Below are 26,655 nucleotides of genomic sequence, written 5' to 3'. Positions count from 1 at the left end.
ATATATATATATATATATATATATATACACAGCGTATAATGTGTGTGTGATTTAGTCCTTATCCCTGCCCGCAGTTAGACCTACAGCAGAACTACAAGGCAGGCTTAATGTTAGAAGATCAAGCTCATGATAATATAATCAGAGGTTCCGATGCTGCAAATTATATGCACTGTAAAATGTGCCATCAGGACCTGAGTGACTGTCGAGGCTGCTGAATTCATTATCAGGTTGTGAAAAACTTAACTGTCACTGATACAGATTGATATTTCATTGTTTGGGTGTGGGTGGATGGGGCTGCAAGGATCCTATTTCCAATGCGATGGTACGATGCCTTCTTCTCTGTTTTCTATTCCACACTAAGCTTCGCCTGAGGGAAACATCCCGGCTTCCAGTAAGTGTGAATACACAATTAACTCTGCAAACACACACACATTTACATACACTCACTGTGAGAGATGCATCCTTAAATGCTCATATGTCCATCCGTGCCAGGACACAAGCACACACACACACCTTGCATATGTGCACATACAGTGTGTGTGTATATATATATATATATATATACTGTATATATATATATATCTCCTTTCTCACTTACTTGTTATGCACAATAAACAGTCAGGGTTTTTTTTATTCCTTTACATCTACACTTTCTTTCACCCTTCACTTGCTGTCTTGGCCAATAAGTGGATTATGTGCAACTAAAATGAGACATAAGAAAGGAGGGGGAAGAGGAGAAATGGGGCTGTAAGGAGGTGGAAGTGGAAGTGGGGGTGGGGTTGGGGTCTCATAAAGGGGATAAATCAATCCTTAGTCAACCCCAAGCGCTGCATGTGGCCCTTTTCTCCTGTATCATTATTCAGGGTAGTATTGGCAAAGACTGGCAGCGTGAGTTTCAAAGTGGGCAATTAGTCATAGTGGTGGGTATTCCTGCGTTCGGAGTTCTGTTTATGTTAATATGAGCATAAAAGAAAGATTTCTTTCTAGACAGTAAAAATGGAGTAGGGGGGAGGAGAGGAGGAGAAGAGAAAAAGATCAAAGACGAGGATGATTCCCCTGGCCTGTGGTCTGTTACCGCTGATAAGGTGGATCAGAAAGACACACACACACACACACACACACACACACACACACACACACACACACACACACACACACACACACACACACACACACACACACACACACACACACACACACACACACACACACACACACACACACACACACACACACACACACACACACACACACACACACACACACACACACACACACACACACACACACACACACACACACACACACACACACACACACACACACACACACACACACACACACACACACACAGTTCTGTAATCACAGCCCAGCCTTATGATATGTAGACTGTAATCCTCAATGTCACAAGGCCCAGTCTACAGGACAATATCCATAAAGGGGAAGCCAGCCAAACATATCACAATACACACACACACACACACACACACACACACACACACACACACACACACACACACACACACACACACACACACACACACACACACACACACACACACACACACACACACACACACACACACACACACACACACACACACACACACACACACACACACACACACACACACACACACACACACACACACACACACACACACACACACACACACACACACACACACACACACACACACACACACTTCACTGAAACCCAGCATGCTGAAAAAGGTTAGTTTTCATCGACCAAGAGATACAGACAGATGCCCCCCAGCGACCCCCTCCTGCCGTCCCATTATTGGTTTCTGAGTCAAACATGAGACTCACAACAGCTATGAGCAGAAAACGACAAAAGGAGTCAAAGACAGAAGGGAAGGTGATCCTTATAAGAGGATATCAGTTTGTTCATGTATCAGATGAAGCCATTTCTTTGTTTTTAGGACTCAACTTGATTGGATTACGAGCATTATTAGGCATATGTGAGGAACCACAATTAAACATAGCAACAATTTACTTAATGAACCATTCATTTCACCTCTTCCACTCCTTCACTATTTTCCATAGACCATTTTTTGTCTTTTTTTAGGGGAAGAAGTGGATGTTCAGGTCAGCAGTATATGCAACATAGAAGCCGTGTACACCATTTGGAAGCTGAGAATCCAAAGATTAATTTAGATGCAGCTCAGCATTCTGTGTCAAGGTCTATAAGTATGTATGAAGTATAAGAAGGCCATTCTCATGCTCTTTTTTGTCTCATAAGTTGTTGCAGCAGTTTTGGGGTTCATACCATGTGTTACACAGATTTGGTGTTAAATTAAACCATTTTTACCACCTAAAAAATGCTCAAAAATCCCTCCGAAATTCCACATCAAGAAAGGCAGACCTTGCGGAGCACCATAGAAAAATCATGCTGTCATTTTGTATCAAAAACATTTGACATTTGGAGATTTCTGAAACAGGATTCGTACACCTTTTCCCTGGTCAAATTCAAGCACTTTCAAGGTTCATTTTCAAAAGTTTCCTACACCTTAGAGCTGCGGTAAATTCCACTTCTTTTACAAATACATAGCCTGCATATTGAAAAATGATTATTTAATGTTTTTAATCATGTTAAAAGAGATGGTATTGTGTTTTATAGTACAAGAAGCCATTTGTTGTGAAAGAAATGCTGATACAACTTCTAGCATTTTCAACTACTTTATCCAAAGTTCAAGCACTTTTCAAACCTTGAAAACACAACTTTAAAATTCAAGCATCTTCAATGATTCCATGCACCCGTTCAAACCCTGCTGTAAGAATTGTATTTGTCAGCAATTGGATGGCAAGCACTTCTGTACAGAAACCCCCTTATTGTCAATATAGAAAACGCCTCTGAATCCTCTGAACGCCCTATGTTTCTTATTTGTGTTAGTAAAGTCTCATGAGGCTGTGATTATCCTATAGGTCACACCACGACATGAGGTCAAGTTTCAAAAGTCTCAGTCTCAGCTTTCCGGTCCCAGTTTATGCGACTGTTTAGGGACCACAGTATGTAGAAAAATGCAATTACACCATTTTAGAATAGGACAAAAATAACACAGTTGTCCTGCATGACAGAGACTACATGTTTTTTTTGCCAGAAACTGCAAGGGATTATCATAAAGTTGGCATGTCTGTAAAGGGGAGACTCATGGGTACCAAATACTAGTACCAATACTTCCACACCAGCAGCTAAACTGAGCCCCAAATGGTGACCGAGGACACTCCATCCTTATAAAGTCAGGCATTTACTCTTTGAGGCAAACAAATATGAAAATTTTAAGTTAGACTCTGAATGCAGTGCATGGAATCTTTAATGCTTTGCATGTTATTATTTGCATGAAGGCACTAGACATAAACAGAGCCACTGCCACTTGTAATGTATTACTATATTGAATAATAAATGGTTTGACACACTGAAAATCATTAAAATACTTGCATTGAATGGGAATCCACATTGAATATTGACCGGCACAAAAGTGCACTCTGTTAGCGTGTTTGCCTCAATCATCCCAGCCACTGAGCAGGTCTCTCTTAAGAATCTATCTGATTAAGTGCATTTTATTTACCTGTATATGGAGACATTTTCTATGAGATCTGTAGTCTCCGTGTCTGTCATGATGATGCCTTTAGGTGAGACGGTCAGTGTTACTTTCCGAAACTTCTTAGCGCTGGCTCTGGCCTGTGGATATGAAATATAAAAAAACACACATTCATACGCACATTAAAATCAGAGCTGCCCTGTCACTCTGACATAAATATATGATGATTTTACACCTGATTAAACACCCAAAACCTTCAAATGCAACAGTAGCTGCAGAGCAAAATTATTCAGCCTGCATGAGTTGTCCCAGAAATGTGGAGAATTTATAAAAGGTGACAGAACTGAGGGAGGGGGTGCAATGTGTAGCCCAGAATGAGTGCTACACATTGCAACTCAAAGTCGGGCTGGCAGCCGCTCACTCCCCCTGCCGCTCTGCTCCATCTGGAGTTTCAGGAAAATACGGCCATAGTGCTGAGCTTGTGGTCTGTGAGAGCGCCTGTTGACAATGACAATGACCTCCTTACCACGTAATTAGCTAGCAAAAGAGAGCAGTTTTGTTTCACATCCAAATGATATCAGGTCAAGAATCAGTCAGAGTGACTGAAGATTTCTTTGTTTACTGCCTATTTCAACATTCCCTCTGCATGACAACTCTCTCATTTTTGCTGAAAGTGAAATAATGCCGACGATGAAGAGAAGCTGAGGATGAAAAGGAGTGGAATCTTTGCTTAAACAAAAACTAGGACTTCTGAAGGACAACAGGAATGGTGCCGTGGCTTGCTGTAGGAGCCTAAATGCCCTGGAGATGGTGACAAGAAACATCACGTTCTCCTTAAACCCCCAGCACTTACAATACGGGAAACTGACATTGTAATAGAGAGGAATGGAGCGTCGCGGTTAACTGTGGCAGCTCATTCATGTTGGAAGTGCGAACAACCACGTTTTCTTCCATCATGTTACTCATGTCGTGCCACAAGGCAAAAACCAATGTGTCAGTTTGAGATAGGCCAAGTTCAGTCTTTTTCTATATGTTTGGTCCCTCGTCTTGTCTTATCATGCCTGACTGAGGCATGTAGAAAATGGAAAACTCACAAACGTATTCAGTAATCCCATTCAGTTTCGATTGGTTACCAAGGGAACAGACAGAGACAACTGATTTGCTTTTCCTGTCCTGGTGTAAATCAATTGAATCTTAATCCTGCCATTAGGTTCGGTTCAGTCTCTAATTGAGAAGTGGGGGGTTTATGATTAGGCTGCCTGCGTCGGGCTTTTCTTTCTGCAGAGAAACCTTCAGGCAGATTAGACATTCTTTATGTTGGCAGCGCTCAGCAAAAAGGTGTGCATGTGTGTGTGAGCAGGGAAAAAGTATGGGAAAAGGAAATATAACGGATAAGTGTTGATAATGTTTTGTGTGTCTACAAACTTACTGGTTTAAATGCAAGTTTGTTTGCAGTTTTCAAAACAGTCTCGTGAAGTTTCTGAATTGATGTAAAAAAAAAAAAAGGTATTCAGAAATTCCTGTGGGGCTCAGTGTTGTTGGCCCTGATTTGACTGCTGCACATATGCAACCCTTGATAATCCTGGATGGATTAGAAGCTACGCTTTCATGCAGCCATACTGACCTTGATTTAAACACAACCCAACAATTACATGCCAAGCGAATTACAGAAAGCTGAAGGTGAATGACACTGATTGCTCATTTTTTTAACCTTCTTGTGCAACTAGAATGGACTGTTTGTCCTGCATGCAACTTGAAAGGCCCCACTGATCCACAGACACTGAATTGGTTGATAATGACACTGTCCACAGCGGTGTTGTTGCCATAAGAATACATAATCTGATCTATGAGTGATTGAATTAATGACATAAAAGGACATTTTATATTCAAATTTTGTCAGTAGTGGTACCCCGAGTTGTATATTACAGTAGATATGGTGCAACAATTGACCATCCTGACAGAATAGTCATGGATCATCAGAAAATCAGATAATGTGCACTGCAGTTTGAGGCTGTCATTTCCTAAATTCACAAGAGAATTTCTATAAAAAGCATTGCTGTAATGGAAATCTTCACAGTGTCACTCTTGAAATGTCATATTGCTGTTGAAGGTCCTGACCTTGCCTACAGAATTAGACGCTACATTGTTCGCAAACATGAAATTGATTCGCTTTTATTTATAGAGTTCCATTAGAAGGTTGAATGAGTCAGAAAAGGACCAGTGACTCACCGTGGCAACAATTCTGCGAATGGCAGCAGAGGCCATGTCCTCTCCTTTGGGCTGGCCCACCAGAGTCATACCCAGGTACTTCACATTGAACACCATCCCCTCCAACAGAGTCTCCTTGGTGTCTGTCCAGTTCTCTGGCAGTTCTGACAAAAACACAAGACATAGGAAATCACCAAAAATGCCCCGATATAGCTAAACAAGCATACAGTACTGTATATAATATAATATAATATAAGAACATAATAAGATTTTTATAGATAATTGTGCTTCACTAAATGAAAACCCAGAACTATTATCATCTTTTTAAAAAGATGTGGATGAATGAATAGCTTGAATGCTTGCAAATGTCAAACATGTTGCATAATCGGGACAAGTGATTCCCCTTGAAATATCACCTTGAGAGAAACTAGATTTAAAAGTCTGTGAGAATTGGTTTTCAAATCTTCAGTGCATTGTTTGTTGAGCAGACTGTTTACAATACTCGGCACAGAAAGCATGAGGGTTGCCAGAGTAACGTCACAGCTGAGCAGACAGTGGTGAGACTATGCAGTCTGACTTGGCACAAATTATGAGTCATTTAATCTTTTTGAAATGAAATGAATTTTGTTACAGTGCTTGAAATGTCTCTCTTGTGTAATAGGAAAAGTTAAAAAAAAACATTGTGTTCTTGCTTTGGAAGATAAGAATTAGATAAAAAAATAGACATGGTATGATTTATTTTGTGTATGGAGCTATCAATCAGTGATCCATGCATTCCACCCTATGCTTAAGTTTTCTGAATTTGAATACATCCTATTCAACTGAGATCTGTTACCGTCTCATCCCGGTAAGACACTATTGTTTCAGAAAACCGCAAGGATCTCGGAGGAAAAAATCTGAACAGGCCAAACAAACCCAGTATCAGCTGGGCTCTGATAGACTGTACAGAATGGCTAGGTAGCACCAAGTTGTCTTTTAGCAGACTACTGTAAGCAGGGAGAGGGAATGCACCCATGCAGAGAGCCTAAAATATCTCCCAACAACACCTGGACACCCTGCAGTGGGGCATCAGGAGAGGGATAACTTACAAAACAGCAGCAGACCACATTCCATGATAAACTTAATGGGGCGATAAGTGAAACATGATCCATTTCATAGCATTCTTTTAACACCAGAGTCGCTGATAAAGACAAATCACACAGCACATGCATAATCGACTGAGAAATGGCTTGTGGAATCTTTATTTCTGCTTATAGCACACACACACACACACACACACACACACACACACACACACACACACACACACACACACACACACACACACACACACACACACACACACACACACACACACACACACACACACACACACACACACACACACACACACACACACACACACACACACACACACACACACACACACACACACACACACACACACACACACACACACAGAGTAATGAGAGTTAGATTGACAAAGAGTATGAACAAGAGGAGCGTGTAGGGAGAGAAAGAAAGACATACACCATAAATGTCTGATATTCTCCTGGGCAATACTGGCACCAAATTATTCTCCACATGGGCTGAGCCATCTGTCACTGGCAGGCCACATGCAGCTGTGAAGGCGAACAGCAGAGAACACCATGCCCTTACAACGCGTCCAACAACTCTGAATTATTAACTAATCTTCAATCATACTATGAAGACTGTGATTCAAAACCAGAGAGTGCATTTGAGGTTATTAAATGTGAAGGCTTAGGTACATGGTGTGCAACATTGTCTGCTGCTTTCGACTCGTCCTGTGTGAGAGGTGTGTGATGATTAAAAGTCTATGTTTTGTCTAATAGAAGTGGTGCCTTTGACACTTAGAGCAATGCATTGTTCGGAGTCAGCCATTTCACTACCATTTAAGAAGGGTTCTGTAATGCACTATTGATCCATGAGGGAGAAAATTCATCCTTTCTTTTTGTCCTCTGTAGTGGAGGTCAGAGGCCAGGCTCAGCCACTGGGGGGGTCATTATTTTACTGAAGAACACTCTAGCAACATAGAGTAATAGGCGTGCAGTTATAAAATAAGGGGCACTATTTCTGTAAAGACATTTTACTGTTAAGTTTTTCAAAATTATTTTTTGAAGGCTTTGAAAATCATAAAAAAACAAAGTTGTCAGCAGTGGAAAATTGACAATCTTTGCAAACAAAGCCCAGACTCTCTACATGCGTCTACACCACCAATTAGGTTTGAGTGCACTAAGCTGGTGAAGCAACTCATGGATTTATCCTTACTTAGCTGCAGTAGCTGATCAAATCTGCTGGCAACAGTCATAATTATAGGTGACCAAATCGATGGTTATAACCTAGAAATTAGAAGGTTTTGTGTACTTCTGTGTAAAATCTGAGACTCATCGTTTAGGAAAAGAATACGATTTTTTAGCGCCATCATTGTAAACTGCATACGCACCATGCTAGAATGGAAAAGCTTGACAGTCATAGATAGTAAGTTATGAAGAATCGATTCCAAATAATGAAAATATGCTACACCTTGATCAAATCCAATATCAATCCTTCAGTATAGTTTGGGTCGTCACAAGCTGCGATATAACAACTCTTGGTCAAAAGATTTATTGCATGGATGCATTATTTAAAGTGTCACAGCAGTACAAAGCTGAAGTGCTACAGTCCATGTTGTGTCTTCGCCAGGCTACACACATGAATTATTAAAGAGGGCTTCATGTTGATGCTGCAGGGTTTCCAATATATTATCCCCCTAAAAGAGGAGCACTTAAATTTTTAATAAATCCTGTGAGTCTACAGAGGGGACCAGGACTGATAAGAGTGACAGGCACAAGCGGATGAAGGCTAATTGGATTTTCACATGTTGAAGAAAGTACTGAGGAAGACTGAGCATTTGCAATTTGAACTTTTATTTCTTATGTGCTGTTTATCAGCTGTGTGAGTGTATGTCCATGTACGAGTGTGTGTCAGGGTAATTTAATCTAAAAGAGCACAAAACAAGATTAGGGAGGGCGAGGCCGTGGTGGTGCACTGATGACGCCTGAATCTTTATTAAACTGATGTCTGGCAACACTTTCACACCCATGTTGCAGCAAACGCACAAAAGCCTCACAGTTGGGACACACTAAAAGAAACCAATGCATTACAATGAAGGCACAGAGCAATTTGATGACATTTGCTGCACTGAGCCTCAAGTGTATTTACATAAAAGTTATAATGCAAGTTATAATACCATTGCCCGGAGCACTTTCAAATATTCAACACTCACTGTTGAATGAACAATTGACAATTGTAGCCATTTCACACTAGCTAATATGGCTGTCGTAGTATAATAGGTACCATGTGCTCTGCACGCCTTCAGCTACATGCGGTGATCACCAGCTGCTCCATGCTCAGTAATTTAATTTGCACTGAGACGTCAAAATCCTACCCGGGTAAATTCTTCTCTGGCTAAAAAACCTTCATGGACAGTTAATTAAAAAAAAAAAAAAAAAAAACAACAGGGAACACAATTACACGAAGATACCATCATCAGGGTTAATTGCAAAAATGGTTGAGAGTGTTCGCTCGACAGTCAAAAGCATTCCCTATTCCCTAAAGGTCAGTAAGTAGGGCATTTTTTCCTAAAGCTTTATCACACACTGTCTTGGTTGAAATCCAATGTAATAACTATAAAAACCAATATAGAGCCATTTTCACATATGAACCCTCGGACAATATGAGGAAAATCAAGAGTTTCTGTTGCACACATGCAGCACACAACAGGAGATTCTCTGTGTCGGATGCTTTCACACTTACTGGAAATAATAGGTTGTTTTTTTTTAGACCCAAGTGACACTCCCATCCTCCACATCCTTATAATATAATCTCTTTGCCTTACTGTTTTACTCATCCGATGGAACTTTGAATCTAGGACACCACCTTGACAGGGAAAATAGGCCACACATTCAGGGAAGACAGTGGGCTGGGATGGTGTGTGTGTGTGTGTGTGTGTGTGGGGGGGGGGGGGGGGGGGGGGTAACTGGTTTCCTGATTCTGCCTTGAAGGGAAACCAAGTAAAGCTAAGTCCTTCCTTTCAAGCTCCTTTTCAAGACTGTTTTCTTAATTCTATCCCTCACTCACCTCTCTCACCTGCTGTATCTTCACTTCCTCTGGCTCTGATTGAACCCACACATCAAAAAGAAATCCCCCTCCTCACATACATCTATAAGACTGGCTTATTAAAGGGGCTCGGGGATATTAATATTTCAGATTGTCAATCAGAGCTAACAGTACAGGCCACTCCTCAAACGTCAACAATAACAAAGATGGACTCATAACATCAAACTGCCTATGTTACTAAGCAACCACAGATTCGATAACTAACAGCCCAGCAGCAGCATGGGGGTGGTACCTGAACATTACTTGGCTTGGCATCAAAGGAAGTGTACAAACCGTACAAAGTGCTCAGATAACAGTGGAATTACCCTGAACTGGAGCAGTTCATACAACTCCTGACTCTGGAACTGAATATAACACATCCAATGGGCCCAAATACCAAACCTCATGTCGAGCTATTTCAAAGTGCTACCACCTCAACTTTGACTCCCTTCATTTCACAGTCATTGACATAAACCTGACATAATAGTAATCTTACAGAGCAGCTGCTGCCTTAAGATACAGTAGTGTTGCAAAAACTGCAGCCCCTCTATAAAATGCAAACTACAATTTCCTAAAGCCAAAGGTGACAACTTCAAATTTCTTGTTTTGTCTGACCAACACTCATAAATCCTAAGATTTTCTATTTACTATCTGATAAAACTAAAACAAGCAGCAAATAACAAGCTCAAACTAAGGAAGGTTAAGCCTGTTTGCTTTAAAAATAACCCTTATTAACTAATTACTAAGTTTTGTCAAAACTGTTGGCAATAACTTTTTTTGTCGCTCATCTAATTGATCAATCTGCTAATCATTTCAGCTCTAGTCCGTACTGTATGTGTAAGTAACTGATGAGGGTATTTGCTTCACTTCAACCTCATTTTTGTGTAGCATCTCAGATACAGTGGAGTTATATATCTCCACACAGTCATGAGGCTTCTATCATCAAGCTTTTACTTTATTTTCACTGACTTTCCGACGTAAAAAAAATTCAGGTTCATGAAACCACTATTTGCCTTGGAGGTCCTTCAATTAATCAGCGCTGGTGTGGATCTTTCATCTTTAATCCTCGTTTCACCAAAACCTCAAATGCTTTCACTTCAAACACCCCCTCTGCAGTTATTATAATGATGATGTGAGATATCTAGTATATACATGGCTGAGAAAACAGAGCATCTACAAAGTGGAAGCCGCTTAGGACAGAATATGAAATTTTTGACAAAGAGACAGAAACTGAGAAATAAGAGGATATTATTAACAGAGACATCAAACATAACCTAGCGATCAGCGATCTTGAAGAATAAACAGCCATCAGAGCATTTTCCAAGTTTTTCATTCCGTTGTTCTGAACTGATCCGGAGACTTTACCGATCCCCAGCGACTTTGTCTTTGTTAAAAACGACTAGCGTTGTGTTTGGCAAATCTGTTCTGTCACTCTCCAGTTTCTTTCCCCTACGAGAAGCGGCAGCTGCAGAGCTTCTCCCCCGTCAAGATCACTCACAGGCGGTCACACTCACAGTAGCCTGGCGCAGCAGCTCCAGCTGGGCAAAGGCCGTTTAAGCAGCCTAGCTCTGCTGGCCATTGAGACGACACTAGTCAAGTCCCTGAAAAAGATGCCTGGTTGGTAGGACAAGGTCAAAGATCATTTTCTTGAAAGGGAACGAAGGGTAGAATTTACATATGAATAAACAAGCACATTTAAGATGTATGCCGGAAAAATGAGCTCCCCCTCCTTAAAGACCAGCAGTCGCCACTGATACCTATCTGTACTATAAATATGTTCAGCTAGCTAGCTAGCTAGCTAGCTATCTTATCTTAGTTTAGCACAAATACAGGAAACAAACAACTAAGATTTCCACATCTACTACTCACTAAAAAACTTTCTTTATCTGTACAAAGTGTGAAAACGACAAGGTGTGGTTTTACTGAGGGTTTGGACAGAGAGAGCTGGAAAGCTATTTTCCTGTTTGTAGTCTTTGCTAACCCAAGCTAACCGGCTGCTAGCTGTAGCTTAATATTTAGCATACAGAGGGGTCACTCATATGTTCCCTTGGTCCTATGTTGCCAAGGTCTTGTATTCCCCAGTCGCATAAGCCTCTGCCTCCGCTGATTTCATTCAGCATTTTGTTAGGTTTAGGAGTTACGGTTAGGGTCAGGGTTAGGGGGTAGTGTTAGGGTCTACATAGGCCTCACACTAACTTCTTAAAAAAGGGTCAGATGTTCCCCGATCATATACAGCGGGGAACATAGGACTCTGGGAACATAGGTACACTCCCAATACAGACATGAGAGTTGTATTGATTGTCTCATCTAACTCTCAAAAAAAGCTTGCAGTAGCGTGTTTTCCAAAATGATAAGCTATTCCTTCAACTACAGCAAGAAGTGGAGGTAAAATACATGTAGGACTTTATGGTATTAATAAAAAATGGAGTTCATTTTTCCTACATAAAACATCATCATTTTAAGTCTGCCTGCAAGCACGAAGCATGAAGCATGAAGCATGAAAGACACAGCATATGTGATGAGTTGGCCAAGTTATTAAAAATGATAACCGAAAACACAATCACAAGTTGATGAAAGACTTTATGTCCTGAATGCAAATTTCCTTTGACTGCAGATATGCAAAACATACCCCCCCCCCCCCCCCCCCCCCCCCCCCCCCCCCCCCCATACCCTGACTGTATATCATTAATTAGAGAGAGCATCAGACCAACGTTCTCACATAGAGCAGTAAAACTTATCTACTCTAAGAAGCATCATTTATTTCTCAGAAGGTATCAGGAGAGTGAAATGGGATTAGCACTGGGGTTATTTTACAGGCAGGTATTATTACACGCTTCGAATTACAGGTCAACAAAGATGTTTTAATGTTGTTACTGAATGACTTTCTTTAGTCTATTTTATAGTGTAATTTGTGCTAATATTTGCACTGCAGACAGTGACGGTTGGTTCGATGCTGTGCACAAGGACTGAGCCAGATAAGCACACAATGACTCTTTCAAAACAAAACAAAAAAACACAATGGCATTTTTAATGTTTGTTCAGTTATCATAAGTAATTACCCAGTATCAGTTCTCCCCAGAAGACGGAGGTATAATAGTGCTGATGTGTACTGTATATGCGCTTGACGGCAAATGATAATCAAAGTAGATAGGGATGTCACTTCAGCAGCACCTGTCCATAACAGTGGAGGTGATGATGTGACCACCATAAAAGTTTAACAGCACTTATCACTTACTCAGGCAGGATATCCTATTTACAAAGTAAGAGCAGGTGGAATTGTATTGATACTCCCAGAGAGAATTATCATGAGCCTCTTCAGTTCCCCTCAGCTTTACTGAGCATTTAGCGTTATTTCACGTATGCCATAATGGCTTTTATCTGGTGATAGTATGATAATCAAAGTTACAACAACAAAATGTTTTTTTCTAATCATAACGTAATCATATACGGTATCCATTACCAAATAGTCTTAGTTCCCTAAATTTAGGGAAACCTTAACCTCAGACATAGAGAATCAGATATAAATATTTGTTAGGACTTGCTGGCCTATCCAAATGAGGGCTTTATTCAGAAAAGCTTGTGTAAAGCCATTTAAAATGCTCATTTATCTGCTTCACTTGGGCCAATTAATCAAACACAACACTGCCAGAGGAGAGATTGTTCGTTACACAGACTGTTTACAATCTCCCGGCAGTCATAGTTTATCATTGACAAAAGGGTATTAAATACAGAGGTGACTTGCGCAGTAAATGTTCATTGAAAGGGCCTTGTATAATTTTTATTGACCGACTCAGCAGCCACTGTTTATCTATGTTTGACGTGTAGATAGAATATTTATTCCTGTAGTTATTATGTTAACATTTTGTTAACTGTTTCTATATGTAGAAGAGAAAATCTAATATAAAACGTTAAGTATGAAGAGAAGAAGGGCTCCATCAACACCTATATTATCAGGTACAGTGAAGTTTAATAGAAAAATAGTAGGAAATTGTGCCATACCACATTAACAATGCAGATAGTGAAGGAGATCTTTCCTTGCAGCTATTTATTCATAAAGCATAATTGCTCAGCACCGTGGAAGGATTGTTTTCATTAGCAATTCAAACAGGGCATGATTCTCTCCTTGCTGATACATATCTTTTCCCCCTGGAACTTGCTGGCTCCCATTTCAACATCTTCATCAACTATAAATAGCTCCCTTGACAAAAATCAATTCATGAAACCAATGGTTTACATCTAATATGTTGTTTTCTATTCAAGGATAAAGCTGCGACTTGAAAAAGAAAAACAGAATTCTGAGGTTTCCTGATCTCATGCTGAGCGCTAGAACAACAACACTGAAAGCGATCATTATTTTTCCCCATTCATTACCACACCAAAGCAAAACAAGTCACCTTCGAGAGCTGATCTCATTTGAGACAGTGCCCCTTTAACGGATGAGGGCTTCCCACAGGAATCCCCTCTAATGCGGGAACACACTTTAGACCCTTCCAGCTGAGTGATGAATGCTTGTCTGACACAGCCAGATACATCGTCTTCTCAGGTCTCATGTCTCTGGGGTATCTGAGGGTGTTAAAAGGGTAATCAATGCGAGTGTTTGGTAATGACTCATTCAAATTATATTCTACACATTTTCTTGGTATATTATTGCCTTTACTTAATGTCAGCATGCGAATTTAGAGATCCTGGGCTGGATTGTAAGAACACAAATACAGGAAAAGGATCCTGTGCTCTGTGCAATTCTCCGGTTAGCCACTACTGCTACTACTACTACTGCGGCTATGCAAGCTGCTACAGTTTGTGTGCTCTGCTGCATCCCAGAATGCAAAGCACACCTGGCTACAGGAGCCGTTTATCTCAAACTTGCAGTGCACACCTGGCGGTTGGATTGGATCAACCACAAACCAACCTCTTCAGAGTTAATTTTGGACCATACCGAGACCACCTCCTCCAAAGGGTTTCAGTGCAATTATTTTGATCCACACACGAGTGTGATTACTGTGTTCACACCTGGCCAAACAAATCGCAACAAGGGGGAAAACAAACCAGAGTCCATTTTAACTGGACTAAAAGCACAGGTGTCAAAATGCCCTAAGAGTCTACAGCTATACTCATCCTGAGGGGGACACACTTGTGGCAATCCATCCAATGATTGTCCATTAGGTTCACATAAAAATGTAATGGTGGCACTAGAGGAAAAGTCAGCAGACCTCCAAAGTCAATAAGCTTCTTCCTGCAGACCATGAATATCTGTGAATGATTGTATAGTTGTTACGATATGTCTGGACCAGTGTGGTGAACAAACTGACCGGCAAACTGACATTGGCATCCATATAGCCATGCTATCCAGATAATGGATATCCAGGCCAACACTTCCTCATCCGTGTGCCAGTCATTGTTTACAGTCGGAGACAATTACGTTTTAGGTACAGATGACATTTCAGCTAATCTTTATAAACTGATAGATCTGCATATGAATGGAAACAAATAAGTGAAAAGCTAATACAGTACAAAAGCTAAATGGTCCTGAGACGACAGCTGATGTGATGTGTTCCGCCTCTTTTGCTCTCTACACAGACTGTTTACCTGAATGCAACCAAAGCCAACTGAAACCTGATGGCTCAAAACTACTCACACTAAACCCTGATGCTTCCAACACTGCATTAATACACAGATATCTATTTTTAGATAGGGCAAAAAGTCTGCAAATTATCCGAACATTCCCAGTGGAAGTGGCCCCTGTATTCATGGTAAGACCTTATCCAACTTGTGGATAATAGATGTGAATAAATTATATCATAAAGACAAAAATTTGCGACGAATAAAGATCAGCAGCAATTTACTTAAATGTTCAGCAGCTTTTAGTTTATCGTCATCATCTGGCTTTATAATTTATACCAAGACGATCAGAGTAAACCGTTAAAAGCTAATTCACTAATCTCAGCTGGTTTGAACATCAACAACTCATCTCAATTTGTTCGACAACCGTTATATCAAGATTACTCCTCTTTTGAGACAACTTCTACTGGGCTTTTTGTGCTTTGATTTAACCGTAAGGGAATGCATGCTGTGTTTCTATTCAGCCCTACATTAGTTTTCCATTTTCACTTTGACAGTAAGAAGGTATTTTTAGGAGTGGGCTCTTCGGATCTTGGTACTGAGCTCATACGGGGGCATGGTGTGTCAGAAATGGTGAAGGGGAGTTTGAATTTTTCAGAGGAACAGAACACAGAGATGGGATTTAGCTCTCCAGCAGAGAAGCAGGTTCATCTGAGATGTGCGCGCTCACACACACACACACACACACACGCACACACACACACAAACACACACACACACACACACAATAATAATCAAAAACGTACTCAGAAAGACTCTTATCGTGGAGTGACAGCCTATCGTATTTCACAGACAGCTGCCACGGACGTCCAACAGAAAGAGGACTCCAATGTCAGGACTTCACCGTAAACACTAAACAGGAAGCTGGATGGGGTGTGTGCCTGTGTGTGTGTTTGCAGCAGCTCTACAAAGATAGGGTCTCTCAGTTTCCTTGTATTGCATAATTCACTTCGGGCCTGGGAACCTTGTTGACGCTGCAAACATTCCAGGGAGACTCAACAGAGCAGAGTAATAATACGCCATACATATATGACAATAAAACAGCGGTTTGATTACATGTGTTTGCGTTTATGGAGGTGAAACAAGAAGCCCGGCATGCATTAGTCTTTGTTAGAGTGTAGGAGTTAATGATGACCTCATAGCTTTCATGTTAAACTGGCTAACAGTGGTAAGGTAAGGCTTAGATAACTTAAAGGCTTTAAAAGAAGATGTAACAAACATAATCACTTACTACATGTACTGTGGGTTATGAGAAGATACTATACACTTGCCATAACACAGCTCCCAAGGGTCTCGCAAAGAAAATCAATACAGAATATGATGTGGAACAGTTTTTAATAACATGAGGCTGAGGCTTTAAAATCAATACTTGAGGAGTGCAACAGTGGAGAAAATATACTTGCAGCTTCAAATGATCCAGTACATGAAGTGTTTAGTTGAAATTGGATATTGGAGGATAATTTTCTGCCCAAGATGCAACAAAATCAAGCCGTTGTTGTTCCTAAATACACTGATGTTACATTTGAAGTAACCTTTCCAACAAAATAATAAAGTAGGTTTTAAAAGATTAAAACCTAACCCCCTGATAGTCACAGCCACACAAACACACATCTTGTAAGATCCTCCATACATCCTTATTCCGAAACTGTTATCCTTATACGACAAGGAGAATTAAGGTGAATCTCCTGGGCACATTGGGGATTTTAAGGCATTAATACAGACATTATAGTTGTGGAATAAAGGACAGAAGGGCTCCCGCTAAGCTGTGATTAAATCATGACCTGTGACAGAAAAAGAATTGGGCATTATTACATCTCAAAATACCCATGGCAACCGCAGGTTTAAAAACACAAGAATTGTGTGAGGAAGAGCATTTAGAGTGGTGAAGTACTTGTCAACTTGTCAGTGTGAGGTTGAATAGCATTATTATCACCTCCCCAAACAAACCGCAAAAGGGCCCCAGAGTTGAATTTAAGCTGCCCCAAGCGTATATAGTGCGACTACCAAGATGCAAAGTCTTTCCCCTTCCGGCGGACCACCATGGGAAAATGTTATTTCGAAAAGATATGTATAATGTAGGTAGTGAAGAGCGAGAGAGAAATATATTTTTTTATTCTGTTTTAATTGTGCCATGAATTACACACACAAGGTCCTGACAAAATTACATGTGTTATCATCATTGCATAATTTTTATGATGTAAACTGAGGGAGAAAAAGTATTAACGGCTCCAAATATCAGCTCAAGAAAAACGGCAGTCCGTATCGGTCAACGACTACGGCTGATGAAAAGAAATCAGTCGCTCCCTACTTACGACTAAATAAAACTGCATTTGGACATCATGTTCACAGAGTCACTTTGCTTAAAAATGTTTGTTAAATCTATTTAAGACAAAAACCTGATTGTCTCATGACTTCACCCCGAGGGTAACACAGCGTCAATGCATCATCAATGCAATGCAAGCAATACCGTACAACTTTCGCAGCTTCTTATCTTAGATAAAAGTAACCTGTCTAATTGAATTCTTACTTCAAAGCACGTTCCATGAAAACTCATTAGCAGCACTTTATCATCTAATCTATCCTCAGTCTGCAACTGGTGAGACGGATGAGTGTGCGAGCAGGAATTATGCAGCGTATAGGTGGGAAATCTGCTCGGTTAAATCATCGCCTGATACACTGAAGCTCAGCCAAGAGCACATATTGACTTTCACTGGTCTTATTAATGGCTGTGTACATATTTTATCGAGTGCAAGACAAAACATTTTTGTTTCTTTGTTACACTGGAAATGCTGGCTTATTAATGCATGGTTTTAGAAAGCACACTGTTGCATTATTTCAATGGTTTTATTGAAAGTCTTGGACGTGCTTGATAAAGATGATCCAGATCTTTCAGAAGTGATGACTTAAACTGGTGCCAGACCCTGTAACTAATTTAGAAATTTCTGCATTATATTATCATACTACTGCAGAATATTCTACAAAGCCACCGACCAAAAAATGAAAACACTTACAGTACAGTTTAGTATACGCTCTGTAACTTGGACCTTTGCTTTTCGTTTCTTCTTTCATCCTTTGTGTGTGCGAGTGTGTGTGAGTGTGTCTGTTTGTGTGTGTTACTGTAAACAGTGCATTGCAGTAAAAGGTCATGTACTGTATGCAAATTCAACCTTTCCTTTAGACAACATGTTAAATAAATCCAGAGCCATGCCACTGAAAGCATATATAGCATTCGGGCGATGCAAAGACAATGCAAATCAGTTCCGCTGTAAACTTTTTCATAACAAAGTTTTGAGTGTTATCCCGAGTAAAATATGAATAAGTCATTTTTCAGTGTGTTAAAAGGTCTAGTAAAAGTCTAGTACTGCAAGCTATTGAGGTGACTTAACGCCAGAATGACCTGCCTGACGCACTGTATTGTTATTACCTTGCCTTGTGTTGCATTCAAGGAGATGCAGGAGATGACTTGTTTGCTGTATGACAATCGTTTTTTCGTAGTTCACTATGCAACGTGACAAAGTTCAGTCTTTCGGATATCATCAGTTAATTTAATGAATGCATGTAACAGAGAGGTCAGCGCCACAGCGGTCAAAAAGCATTTGGTCTTCCAGGTCAAACACCTAACAACAACAGTAATCAGAATCAGAAATACTTTAATAATCCCAGGGGGAAATTATTTAACTTCCTGCCTTATATACACCTGGGGACAGGTAACCAACCAATGCCCACATACTAAATAAACACCTCCACATTTTGGCTCCGACACAGTTGTTTAGGCAAGTAGAGGTAAAACAATTGGTCAACTGACAATAAAATAATCTATTTTGATCATTTGAATATTGGGTTTTGGACTGTTAGACAAACAACACATTAGAGGATGTCACCTTGGACATTTTTTCACTTGTTTTGGACATTTAAAATAATCAATGTTTGATTGTGGTAGCAGCAGAAAACTAAAAAATGTAAAAATCAGAGAAGAACAGATTCAAAAAAAGAAGAAAAAAGCTGTCTGCTTGGCTGGATACCACTGAAGTGCAGAAAAATATGTTTTCTGTAATTTGGGGAAAATCTCTTTTTAAATGGGTTCCCAGTCTACAAAGACAGATTATACCGCATTTGGCACTCAAAGGATCATTGATGACTCTTTCATTCTGCATCATAACACATGTACAAATGCTCCATCAGTCCCCGATTAGCATAGCATCTTTCTTATCACAATGAAAGCAGTGGGATCCCCTTTGCAACAAAATCATCCCAGCATTCATTCCTCTCATTCCTAATGTACTGCTGACACATTCCCCTCCATCATTATTCTGTACTGTATATTCCCACCATTGCTTCTGCTCTTCCTGCTTTTCACCGGCGTGTCCCTGAGTTTTAACGAGCCATTGAGAGATAATTGCTCCTCGAGGGTCAGTGCTAACTGACACCACTGCGTCCTGCATGTCATTCAGTCAAGCCCCTGTCAGCTTTAATAGAACCGGAGGCTGCATTCACTGCCAGACTTTCCATCCAGTCGAACCCATCGACTGTTGAGTACACTAATTTCAGATCAAGCTCTTCTCTGCACTGCAAAGCACAGCAATATATTGCATATTCTGATATTTTCCTTACAGCAATAAAGCACACTTGAGATGTGTATTCAAGAACTAGAAGAAGCTACAGTTTGAGCAGAACTAAGCTTTGACAGTTACGCCCCTAAAACAATTACAAGAAAAAAACGCAGACCCAAGGACACAGATTCAACTCAGTCTGTCCCAAAGCTACATGATTTTAAATTGATGCAGACTGTACAGCACGGACGTCCTTGGTGCCAAGGGCAAGTGTGTGTGACTCCTGAGATACAGAAAAGGTCCACACTGCTTCTCTGTGATGTGATCCAAAGGGAAGGCTTTACTCCAGGCACATGCTGTGTCCTCTTCCGTCCTGCCAGTGGCTTTGACCTCAACAGATGACAACGGACGGCCACAAGGGAAGGGGAATGGGGAAGTGTGGTACATGTCAGTATTCTGCTGGCAAATGAAACTGAAGACTGATCTCATACGTCCAGAAATAGATCTTCTCATGTTAGTAAAAATATAATTCTGCATGGGTTTTCTTACTTACTTAAGAGTGGCTAGTGTAACCTAATAAAGTAAGCGATCATCATGTATTTGACTTATTTCTGTGTACATACAAAAGAGAAGAGATTTGGTTGTAATAGTTGTCACAGGCACTAATGGATTAGTCAAACTTGCATGCAGTCAGCAGAATACAAAAGGCGCATCTGGAATACCACAGCCATGGTGACAGTAAAGTACTTGAGAACCTAAAAGGAAACACGTAACATTGTTGGCCTCAGCCATCCGTTGAAGTAATGGTTTTTGGTTGTTTAGGCATAGGTGGCCATCAAATACATGTTCCTTGTGGCTTCATTCAAATGTAACAGGAGCCACAATGCTTGGGCAATGTTTGGCACCTGCTGCACAAGTGAGCAGTGACACTGCAGGAAACGGTATCACGGAGAAGAGTGTTTTTTGTTGAATCCCAGGCAGCATCAGTGCTGCATATCAAAAGTTATTTTGCCATTAAAGCGAGACCGTTGTGTAGGTGAGGGACACTAACCCAGGCTTGCGCCGATTGATCAGATCGTATATCAACGAGAAAAAAACTCTCAGTGACAAGGTTACATGGTGGATGCTTGAGAGCTTTGAAAGCTTCGCATTTAGTACAATGTAGCGTCTCCTGTCTCTCCGTTCTCTCTGTCTTCGTCTGTTCTTAAATTACTGTAGCTAGTGACTGCAGCAAGCTGTACCCAGCATGCCATTCAGCGGTGTAACAGTTAATGGTGGTCCCCTCTCAATACACTGCACAGTGTGTACATAACGCACTGCTAATAACTATGTCCCATAAAAAAGTACACACTTTTGCACTTCTTTGGGTCCTTAGGAATGCACCTGCCAAGTGTGAAGTCGATCAGGTCAGGTTGTTGAGAAAATTAACGGACCGTCAGACAGAGACTCCTTCCATTTAAGTTTCATAACACCTTCTGCACCCAGGCACAGAGTGCTTATTATACTAAGTTGGGACATGGTTCTAGAAAAGCATTTTGCTGGATATTCAAAATATGCTCGTGTTAGGTCAATTGATGACTCTAAATTGCCCGTAGGTGTGAATGGCTATCTGTCTCTGTTCGTCTCTATGTGCCCTGTGATAGACTGGCGTCCTGTCTAGGGTGTATCCCGCCTCACGCCCGATGTCAGCTGGGATCGGCTCCAGCCCACCCGCGACCCCGACAGGGACAAGCGGTTGAAGATGAATGAATAGTTTCTTACATCCCTTTTGCAGAAGGAAAATAATGGAGCGACTGCTGGTCTGATTAATACTGCAGTGTTAGCGTCTCTTGCTCCACATGGGTAAAATAATCTTTTTTTAGACCGAATTTCCTCCAAAACTTAAAATTGGCCCACTTTTATTTTCTTTCTGCATAAGAGGTGATAGTTAAGGGATGGGTTCATTACACCGCTCTTAATGAGGCAATAGAGACATGCATTTATTTTTTAATTTATTTTACCTTACTGCTGCAGCCATTCCATTAACCTAACAGCATTCAACTTGGACTTCTGCGGAGTCGGATGTGTTACTTGGTCAGACTTAGTAAGATTGCTGTCATGACTTTAACACATAAAAGGGACTCATCAGAGTCATTCGGACATTGGACCGATATGTAAAATATCCATTACCCTAATGAGGTAGGTATCTGAAAGGGGCTTTTGAGACACATTAGTCATTGGGTAAAGTGTTGGTTAAGGGGGAAGTTTGACCTTACAGTGGTGTCAGCAGAAAGGTCAAGTGGTAACCAAATTAATCATGCTGTTATATTTAGCAAAAAGCTTTTTCCACACGCATTTGAGTGGCGCTTCCCCCTAAATATACAATACCCAAGACATCATCAACCAATCATATTCTCCTGTCTCATCTCACCTTCACACTACAGCCTCGTTTAAAGCAAAGCATTAATGCTAATGCATGATCTTTCATTAGAAACGGCCCCGATGGTAGAACAAGTGTATTGTGATATTGATTTTCTATCATAGAACAAGCAAGCCCTTCCATTATGTCGACATAATCTCACTATTAAACAACTTGTCAAGGCACAGTTACCATACAGAATTTTTCCACAAATAAACTGAATATTGTCACTAATTGTGGTTATTTGACTGCTCCTCCCATCCGTAGACAGGACACGTTAATTATTTATGTTTTTTCCAACTTTGATAACTAATTTGTTTGAATGTGCCAAGCAGCTGCAATGTCGCCTTATTATGCATTCTCACAGCCAGCTTTGATGCATCACCACGTGCTGGCATACAGACACTGTCCTCTCTCCAAACTGCCTACTAAGTAGCTCCTGGACATCAGCAGTCATCCTGTCTGTACTGTCTGCTTGTGACTGCTATGTTCACATTTTCCCAGCCTGATTCCTCTGGTGGCTCTCAGACACAAACTACTTCTGTCATACTGCTGGATTCTGCTGCAACATCATTCGGCTTTTCTTCACTCTCCTCCTGATGCAAACAACAATAAGAGAAGAAAAGCACAATGCAGAGGCTTCTGCTAACAATGTGACACAAACAATATCTTTCAATATAAGATGTTGACAGTTTGTTTGTCAGCTTTTGTTGGCATATAGTCACCATGGTAATGACCGAGAATGTGATGTTGGGGGTGTTAAGGGAAATAATCCATCACTCATCCATCAATGTTTGCACAGAAACCAAGATCAAAAGTTTTACTGTGGCAGCCATCAACAACCAACATCTCACACCATTTAAGACGACCTGTCACTTAATAACATGCATCCAAAGCCACCAGAGAGCCTCATTAAAGCCCTAATCCAATGAAAAAACTTTTGAATCCCTCACTCAATAATTTATGTAGAACATTTCCTAGAGAGATTAAAGATACCAAGCACATAAACCTAAATGTGAAATTAATCAGTCATGTTTAATTAAAGCTGGCATGGGCTGCCGATTATTCACTGAGCAGGAATTCAGGATGAGGCTGGAAAAAAAAAAAGAGAAAACAGCATGCTAACGTTTACAGCAGCAACCGACAAAGTAGCTACAGAGAGGGAGCATTTCAAGGCAACACTTCACACACACATTGGGGAGGCAGCAGAGCTGCAGGCAGCAAAACAGCCCCTCACTCTGCTGGTGTGACAAGGTCTGTTTCTCTGACTCTTCACTCAACACTCACAACCTCCTGCTCTTCACTATTTAGTAACAGAGCAGCAACTTTGCACATTATTGTGTAACATTTTCTGAATCATTTGAAAAACAGAGCGCAAATAATAGTATAAAGTACAGTATATAAGTATTGTTTATCACTGGATGATATATGGTTGAAATCTATCTATCTATCTACCGTATGTATCTATGTTATTCTTTAAAAAATACCCTAAAAACATAAGGTTTACTTAACAAATGCCTAATATTGTTTTGAATTTATTGAAGTGAAGTGGCACAGAATTTTACCATGAGCTACCTCATGATTGTGCGTTAGTGAGATACAAAAGTGACAAACCTAATGGGAAATCAATATCGATGTATCTCTAGTTGTGGGATTTGATCGTACAAATTGGCAGAATTAGTATAGTATTTAATTTTAGGATTGCAACAAATACTTGCTTTATTTTTCAAATAATCTGTAAATTATTGAACTGATGAATCGTTTACTCTATGAAATATCAAAAAAGAGAGACATGCTGAAAGCTCTAAGACAACAGTCCAAAACCTAATAATATATAAATATATTTTTAAAAACACACCAAACAAATTGGGCGGATTAAAACATTCAAAGAACTCTAGAGCTACTCGGACTGTACTATTAACTGGTGACCTTGCAGTGCTGATATTTGGGAACATCTTGGACTAAAATTGGTGCTTTGATTTAAACAAAAAAAACATGTTGTCCTCTTTGCCTGTAGGCCACCCCCGGGCCTTGCATTGTCACTGTGTGTGTGTGTGTGTTTGTGTGTGTGTGTGTTTGTCCCATATTTAGACCTACATATATCTTTAATGAAGTGGTGGAGGGAAAACAGCAATTTAGAAGCTGGAACCAGCTAAAAATGTTGCATTTCTAGGTTGATTAAACAATCAAAATGTGAAACTGTTGCTTTTGTGGATCGACTGTTCGGTTGTTCGACTAATTTCCATCATTAGTTAGCTAGTTTGAATTTATACTATAGTTGTTTTAGTTAAGGACAGTTGGAAACCGGCTCACTCAGTAGGAAGTAAACTACACAATACTCTACAGCCTGTAATTGTTCAGTTTTGACACTACAGTAAAACCAGCTCAGCTACATTTGGCAACTAGACAAAACAAACGCTGTCCAGCACGGAAACACAACAGTCCATTAGCTTACAACCAATGGACACAGACACATATTGTCCTTCTTCTCCTCTCTTGGTACATTTAACTGCCTTTGCTACGTCGCCAAAAATATCTTTGCAACATTGTATCAAATCCAAGTATTACAACGCACGGGTTGTCTCACTCACTTTCGTGCTTTGAAGTTCCCCAGGTGTGCCGCGGAACTCCGGGGCTCTTGATAATCGCTCTGCCGGCGGATTTCAGGGCATCCATCCCGAGGTGTGTGTGCTCTCCGGCAGGTGGATTTCCCCAAGTATCCGGACCACGGGGAGGTAAATACGGCAGGCTGGGCTCGACAGAGGATGCGCCAAAAGAGGGAAGAGAGAGGGAGAGAGGGAGAGAGAGAGAGAGAGAGAGAGAGAGAGAGTGAGAGAGAGAGAGAGAGAGAGAGAGAGAGAGAGAGAGCACTGACAGAAGTTCCCACCCTGAATCCCGCTCTCGTGTTCTCCCCCCACAGAGACTGGCGAGGACGGGCACATGCACACACACCTACTGCACCGTCTCCGAACTTAAGGGCGTGTCCCTCTAACGTTGGTGGGCTGACACTGACAGTTCAAACAGCGACCTTAAGGAAGAATAAGGACAGCATTGCAGTGTGAAGGACTTATATTCACTAACGGGCTCACGGATAATGAGCTTACAATTGCACTTGTTCTGTCTCACAGGACTTCCTGTGGTTTATTGACCCTTAGTGGATACACTGTGTTGTTAATGTGTTACCTTTAAACATGTCTGATGCGTAGAGACAACATACTCTTGATACTCTTTAATTCATGATATATTTAATATCATTCATTCAGTGATGGACTATGTTAAAACCCTATTAATGCCATTTTCTCCCATAACTTCCTGTTTTTTTCCAGGATGGAAAAAGTCACTGAATTGTTTTTTGTTTTTTTAAAGTGCCATAATACCTGACAGTAGGCTATGTTATGGCACAAACTATGAATTAGCAACTTTAAAACTGGGCTTCATTAGGCACATGCTTGGTGTTTTATTCTTTTGTATGTTAGCGCCCTCTACCGGTTGCAACCAGTTATTAGAGCGTGGTTGTTACCTGTCTTCATTTAGTGCACACACTGTACGGTATAATGATGGTCATGTTTAGGCATGTCAGTAGTTTTTCTTTCTTTTCACAAAATAATCTAGAAATTGATTCTTAAATCATCTCTTTCAAAAATAAGCAACCTAAGACAGTGTTTCCCAAACTGAGGATCAGGACACCCACAAAGGGTGCAGCAAGGTGACAGTAGAGAAACGTAGCTTAGTCACACAAAGTTATGTTAATATTTGCTGACTTTATGATGATCTGTTTTTTTTTTTTGTGAATTATTGGATCATTTTACTTCAGAAATTATTCAAATAGCAGAGACTAGAAAAAAGTTGAATTACACTAGGAACCAGTTACACAGGGTCACAAGAAGATTAGAGGTCACGAGCCACAGGTCTAAGATGATGATACCCTGCAACATGCCCAGTTCATCGTCTACTGGGGACCTTTGTATGACCTTTGCTTTATGCCAAAGTTTCCTTTCTGTACTTTTACCATAAAGCTATACAAAATAGGGCAAACTACCCAAAAATGTAATTGTACCATACAGGGAACTCTGAAAAATTGGTGACAGACACAAAACATGCATTGTGTTTCGTCCTTCATGGTGAAATCTTTATTTCAGTTCTCTCCACAACCCAGCAT

General features: G+C 40.5%; 1 protein-coding gene across 1 annotated transcript in view; it reads right to left on the bottom strand.

The window, feature by feature from the left end:
- LOC310961785 (low density lipoprotein receptor adapter protein 1) overlaps positions 1-25,203 on the bottom strand; it is a gene marked incomplete at its 3' end in the record, with an annotated part of 41,110 nt that extends 15,907 nt beyond the window's left edge. Inside the window, exons 1-3 of the mRNA XM_083934015.1 lie at positions 25,088-25,203; positions 5,793-5,935; positions 3,591-3,703 (exon numbers count right to left, since the gene is read on the bottom strand). Coding sequence (XP_083790141.1) covers positions 3,591-3,703; positions 5,793-5,935; positions 25,088-25,172 — 341 coding nt within the window. The 5' untranslated portion in view covers positions 25,173-25,203. The remainder of the gene's footprint in view (positions 1-3,590; positions 3,704-5,792; positions 5,936-25,087) is intronic.
- Between the last annotated feature and the right edge of the window lie 1,452 nt (positions 25,204-26,655).

Source organism: Echiichthys vipera (assembly GCF_963691815.1).
Source record: "Echiichthys vipera genome assembly, chromosome: 19".
Lineage (NCBI taxonomy): Eukaryota > Metazoa > Chordata > Actinopteri > Perciformes > Trachinidae > Echiichthys > Echiichthys vipera.
Note: the sequence above shows the minus strand (reverse complement) of the source record. Positions and strands in the feature narration are given on the sequence as shown.